General features: G+C 34.9%; 1 protein-coding gene across 1 annotated transcript; it reads right to left on the bottom strand.

Moving 5' to 3' along the window:
* Nucleotides 1-255: 255 nt before the first annotated feature.
* On the bottom strand, nucleotides 256-2,926 carry LOC129306117 (zinc finger protein WIP2-like). The gene is made up of 2 exons (XM_054946493.1): nucleotides 2,137-2,926; nucleotides 256-867 (listed from the first exon to the last, which is right to left on the bottom strand). The coding sequence occupies exons 1-2, from the start codon at nucleotides 2,776-2,778 to the stop codon at nucleotides 430-432; spliced, it is 1,080 nt and encodes a 359-aa protein (XP_054802468.1). The 5' UTR covers nucleotides 2,779-2,926; the 3' UTR covers nucleotides 256-429.
* Between the last annotated feature and the right edge of the window lie 2,914 nt (nucleotides 2,927-5,840).

The raw sequence follows: 5,840 nt of genomic DNA, 5'->3' as shown, positions 1-5,840 counted from the left end.
AAAGAAATTAAATCTGATCTGTATTAGTCATATAACTATATCCCTTATCTGTTATCATTGCGTAGATTCTGTTATTCAGTTTCAAGTCTTAGTTAATCTGTTTCATGTACATGCGTCACTGCTTCACGTCTTCATATACTTCTATAAATATAATAGATGTACCAACATGTAATTCAGATTCAACATAATAAAGAAGAGTTGCTTTTCCTTCATTTTATACTCTACATTTTGGCAATCTGAGCATCAAGAAGACGATTCAACGGGGGGAAGACAAAAAAAGCTGGCTTTCCATTTAAACTTGACGTACTTGATCATATATTGTTCTCAATACGAAGCCATGATCGCTATATCAATGCCACTGATCCTTGGAAAAGGTACTAAGATAATTCACATACATAAGTAAAATCACGAATCGGTCGGCCACATGTTTTACTGGGTGGATTCGTTATCCTGCTCTACTTCGGACGCAGGCTCGTCTTCTTCTTCGAAGCCATCGATGCCGTAAGCAGCATGACCACTCCCAAAAGCCTTGATATGATCTTTAAGTGACCTCTTGTGCTTGAAGTCAGAGCCACAAATACAATACCAGAGCTTCCCACAGTTCTTCTCATGGGTTCTCCAATCCCCTCTCACAGCGAAAGCCTTGCCACATTTTCTGCACATGAAGGGCTTAATCCCATGCTTCCTCTTGTAGTGTGTTTGAAGGGTTCTAAAATCCTTAAGGGGCTTAGCCCTAGGGTGGTCAATGTTGTTCCTGCACCCTGGGGCACAACAATAGCAAGGAAGCCTCAGCATGCCCGTCGGTTGGGTACCTCTCAGAGATTCTGGCCCTTTTCTGTACTGTGATCCATGCCCCCACATATGCATCTGAGAAATTACATAATTAAGGACATTCAAAAAGAAATATTATCAAAAGCTCTAATTTTTTCAGTTTAACTTTTACAACCTTAACACAAAAAGTAAACTGTCAGTAAATCTCAACGAAACCTTGTGTACTATATATGCTTTTATGTTCAGCCACAAGGTGTCATCTTAAGGGCGAGGAATGGATATAATGCAGTTATATATGGCTGAAGATTTGTATTCAAGGCCGATCTCAGTCGGGTGAAACAAAGAAGACCGCACCCAATTACTTGATGATTAACGAAATATGTGAAATGCATGTAAACATGAAGTGTTTTTACATTTCATTTTCAGTAATAAATTAAAAGGGAATATATATTCAGACGGCAGTTCAGCGGCTATAGTAACTAATATTCCTTGGAATAATGTATTTTACCCTGAATTCTTGAAAGATTAATTCTGTCAATAAATTGAAGCATTGGATTGGAGAATCTTTGAAACAAAACACCTTAAAGATCTCATGAAAGCTAAATAGATGGTCATTATGTGGATCTAGCTGGAACGGGAAAAAAGTAAACAAGGACACAAGTATAAATTATGAATATGTAAGAGAGAGCAGGAGGGAAGCGCTATATCCCATGTATATACGGGGGGGTTTAAGGGATCGGGATGCTGTTTGGATGCAGACCGAAGGGCCTTAAAGAGAAACAACTTGGGGTGTAAGATTAATATCCTTATCTGAACGATCTGGAGGAAACACTGCAAATTAAATTGTTCAGTTTTATGCAGCTGTCAAAATATGGAGCAGTGGAGCACGGACTTCAATGCAGTAAAGACATGTTAAGGAACAATGGCCTAGTAGTTTAATCCGCGAAAAGGAAAGGTACTGATGCAAGTCATAGTTTGGATCAGGAAAAAAGATCTATTTGCTCATTGTCTAGCTCATCATCCCCGTTTACCATGCAAACCTTTTTTTAAAAAAGAAAAAGAAAAAACTAAATAATAGCTTTAATTATTGTAAGGAATCGATAAAAATGACCCAGGAAGTAATAAGGGGAAAGAAAGTGGAAAAAAAGAAGGAAAGAAAGAAAAGAAGTATGAAGATTGAAAATGGAGCTATCTTTTCCTTCTTCCACGGAAACATGTAAGAACCATTAAGAATTCAAATCTGCGAGAAAAAGTGATAAGACAGAGAGGGCGAATTAAGAAGACGACAAAGAAGAAGAAGAAGAAGAAGAAAGGGAGCCTCTTTAAAAACCAGAAGGAAGGACAAGAAGAGAGAGACATAGAGACCTGCATGTTGTTGTAGCGGTTGAAGGTCTTGGAGCAAACAGGGCAAGAGAACTGGGTAGGACCAATGAGAATCTGAGTAGGAGTAGGGATCCAGTACTGGCCCTTGTTGATCCTGGGGAGTCCAGAGGAAGAATTATCTGCTAGATCAGCGTCACCGTCTGCTGCTGCTGCTTCACGAGCGTGAGTGGAGGAGGAAGAGAGGATAGAGGCCATCTCGGCAGCGCTAGGGCTAGGCAGCCCTATGTGGAGTGCAACAGTCACACTGTTGTCATCCTCTTCCTCGTCCTCGTCCTCCTCATCTTCTTCTTTAGGCTTATTAGGAGCAGCGTCCTCCAGTTCCATGGAAGTACTGCAAGACTGGTGATGACGAGGCTCGTGTTCTTCGTGACGTGGTTGATGCTTACTGGGGTCGAGGTTGAGAAGAGGGAGGGCCTCTCTGGGAGGTGGGGAAGTAGGAGGTGATGAGGAAGAAGAAGAAGCGATGAAGTTGTGGAGATAGGGATGATGGTGGTGGTGGTGGTGTGCCAGAGGAGAAGGGTCAGGAGGAGGAGGAGGGTAATAGTAAGGGAGGGGATTGAATTGAAAAAATCCAGAAGAAGAAGAAGGAGACGGGGAGAAGAAATTGGAGAAAGGATCGGCCATGGAAAGGGTCAAAAGAAAAGGGAGTCAGAGAGAGGGAACAGTAGAAGGCTTTGGTGGGATTGCTTTTATAGAGAGAAAGAAAAAGAGACTACAAGATGGCTGAAGGAAGTGGGGCGTGGACACAGGAGAGTACTGGAGCAGGGAAAACAAGCTTGTAGATGTAGGCGTACTCCGCAATAAATCTCATAATTGCCTTTTCTTTTTGTTATCTCCCATGTCATTATTTTAAATATATGATTAGAGCTGTGTCTTTGCCTGACTCATCATCCAATGCTTAACTCGTAATTAATCAGCTCCTGTATTTTAGGGTTGCAATGGATATTCCATTTAAAAATATAAACCAGGGATAATTTTTCTTTATTTCTGCTTAAAGTCAGCCTTCTGAATCTTTTGTATTTCTTAGCTTTCACAAGATTCTGAATTCTTTTACAATAACCGCAAGCCGACTCTGATTATGTACTTCGTATTTGACATCAATTTACCATCATGAGCGAAGAAAAAATTGACTACCTTTTCAATTGTCAATAACGCGGTATGAATAACTCTGACGTTAAACACACACACACACACACACACTTTTTTAATAAACTAGACTACTTTTTAATCGATCGCACTTATTGCATTAATTGGTTCCACCCTGACTTATTGTTTAATATACATATTTTCCTGGGTTGATAATGTGAGGCATTTTTATAAACTGTTCTTGGTTAAAATATAGAACATTTTATAGTTCTAAGAAATATATTTTATTTTGATCCCTGCGTTGGTTAATATGTGTTGAATAATTATACGTAGAAAATTTTAAGTGTTATTTGTGCACAAAAACGAAACTAAAACAAAGTTAATTCTTCATTAATTTCTTTTTTAAAAAATTGAATTTTCTTAATATGTGTAATATTTATACATAGGAAGCCGTTCCATATTATTAAAACGTTAAATTCTGGGTTAAGAAATAGATGACAAATCTAACCGTTTTAAGTTTTTCTTCGCTGAAGAAGAACTCTTTCTTCTTTGATTCAACTTGGTTTCTTTTGACCGTAAGACCGAAAACATACAAAATTAGTTTTTGAAACCCTGATTAAAAAAATATTTATTTTAACGCCTAACATGATATTTTTTCTGGCTTAAGAATCAGGTGGTCACGTCTCATTTTGACTGACAACTTTGAATATCATGAGATACTGATTTTTTTTTGGTAGATACTAATATGTTTTTAATTCCTGGTTCTAATAGTTTTTAAGAAAAATCTACATATTAATAAAGTTCTCATTCTCATAAAATTATAAATTACTTTTTCCTTTTATCTGTAATTTCAATTATTAATGCACTCAATAAGAGATACATTTATATAAATACCTAGATTAATAAATATAAGAGATAAAATAAAAAAAATGTTCTATATGTACTAAATTACTTATATTTTAAACTAACATTAGTTGAGAGAAAATGTTTATATTTTTTATCTGAAGGAGTATAATCTTATATATAGGCTTGCAAAAGAATGCCATTATCGACAATTTATTATCTATCATAGAACCAGTTTCAGTGCTCATCATACAGATGAGCATTGAGAGCTTGTTGTCAAATCTGAATAATGGTCCAAATTTCTAACTTTTTATTTTTATTTTTTAAAAATATTTAAACGGGTACACAATTTAAAATAAAGATAATTTTTTAACTGCCATTTTTTCCAAAAAAAAACTCGTTCCCATCCAATTAACCTCCAGCTTCATTTATTGTAATTTATTAATTCTTCCATTTATGCGTTGGTTTCTGTTCAGTGGCATTCGCCATTCAGCATAGTCAATATCTTTATAATTCTTTTCCCTCTTTTTTTCTCGGCAGATGAATGAACATTTATCACAAACATCAATTTTAACTTATAGGAAATTAATCAAAAGCCTGTGTATGGGAATATTTTTTGAAAAACAGAGTCCGATAATTTTATTAAAGAACAAGAAATTTTGTGAATTATTGTTTAAAGAAAATTCTACGTGAGTTTTGTATTTTTAAAACAACATTTTTCTCTTGATTAGAGGAGCTATCTCTAACCCCTTGGCCCTTGCATACTTTTAAAATATAATGTTATAAAATTACTTTAGTTTTATAAATTATCATACAAAATGGAAATAGTGTTAGTTATCACCTAGTTAATTATTTACGTTCCCCCTTTGCACGATATCTATATAGCATCATAATGACTTCAGGCATTTATTTTAGATGGATATACAATTTTCTGACGTGTAATATAATGATTGTTTGGAGAATAAAGTGATATTTTAAAATTTTCAGGTATTAATATTGATCAGCGATGAATAAATTATATATACTGGCAAAAATGTGCTGGCATGGACCTAACTACGGACTGAAGGTCATCCAAAAAGTTCAAATCCTGCTATAATAAACTAGATTTTCTGAATTCACAACTTTATTATGCGATGTTAATTAACCGGTTAGTAGGAAAGGCAGATAAGTAATCAATACCTGCTTAATCAAAAAATATACTCTATATAGATAGGAGTGCTTAAATTGGTTCTTACTTTGGCAGTTAGAGTGGGAAACCTTTTTCTTGTCCAATTTAACCTTAATCAAAAAATTGGTGTGTAAATTAAAAAGAGAATGATAGCTTCTCAAAAAATAAATTAATGACAGTCAAATTTTGATAATGGTTTTTTTCCCAAAAAAAATTAGTTTCATTTATCGATTCAAATAATCATAAACTTAGGAGTTATGATCATGAAAAACATAATTAAATTCTAAATGCAATTATCAATTTGAACTGTCTGAATTAATGTTTATTATTTAGTATTTTGTCACTCAATTTTTTTAAAAAATTTGTTAGGACTTTAATTATCATTAATTTGATCTTTCAACTCTTTACTATCATTCTCCCCAAATCAAACCCTCAAATCAAAACATAATGAAACAATCCATACACCTCCACACGCAAACACGCACACTTTTACTTGAATTACAGGTAAAGCAGTGGTAATTTAGATGGTAATCTCGGCGTAGTCGCAAGTGGGATGAAAATATCGGAAAGAATGATTATAATTGGGAGC

Source organism: Prosopis cineraria, unplaced genomic scaffold (assembly GCF_029017545.1).
Source record: "Prosopis cineraria cultivar Desert tree isolate PC_DT_omini unplaced genomic scaffold, ASM2901754v1 PC3, whole genome shotgun sequence".
NCBI lineage: Eukaryota > Viridiplantae > Streptophyta > Magnoliopsida > Fabales > Fabaceae > Prosopis > Prosopis cineraria.
The sequence above is the reverse complement of the archived record's forward strand: the minus strand, read 5'-3'. Positions and strand labels throughout refer to the sequence as shown.

What these genes read in the sequence shown, in the direction of transcription:
- LOC129306117 (XM_054946493.1), bottom strand. Translation starts at nt 2,778, where the DNA reads ATGGCCGATCCTTTCTCCAATTTCTTCTCCCCGTCTCCTTCTTCTTCT. An exon ending in ACCGCTACAACAACATGCAG is followed by an intron (nt 868 to 2,136) that starts GTCTCTATGTCT and finishes GTAATTTCTCAG; the next exon opens with ATGCATATGTGGGGGCATGG.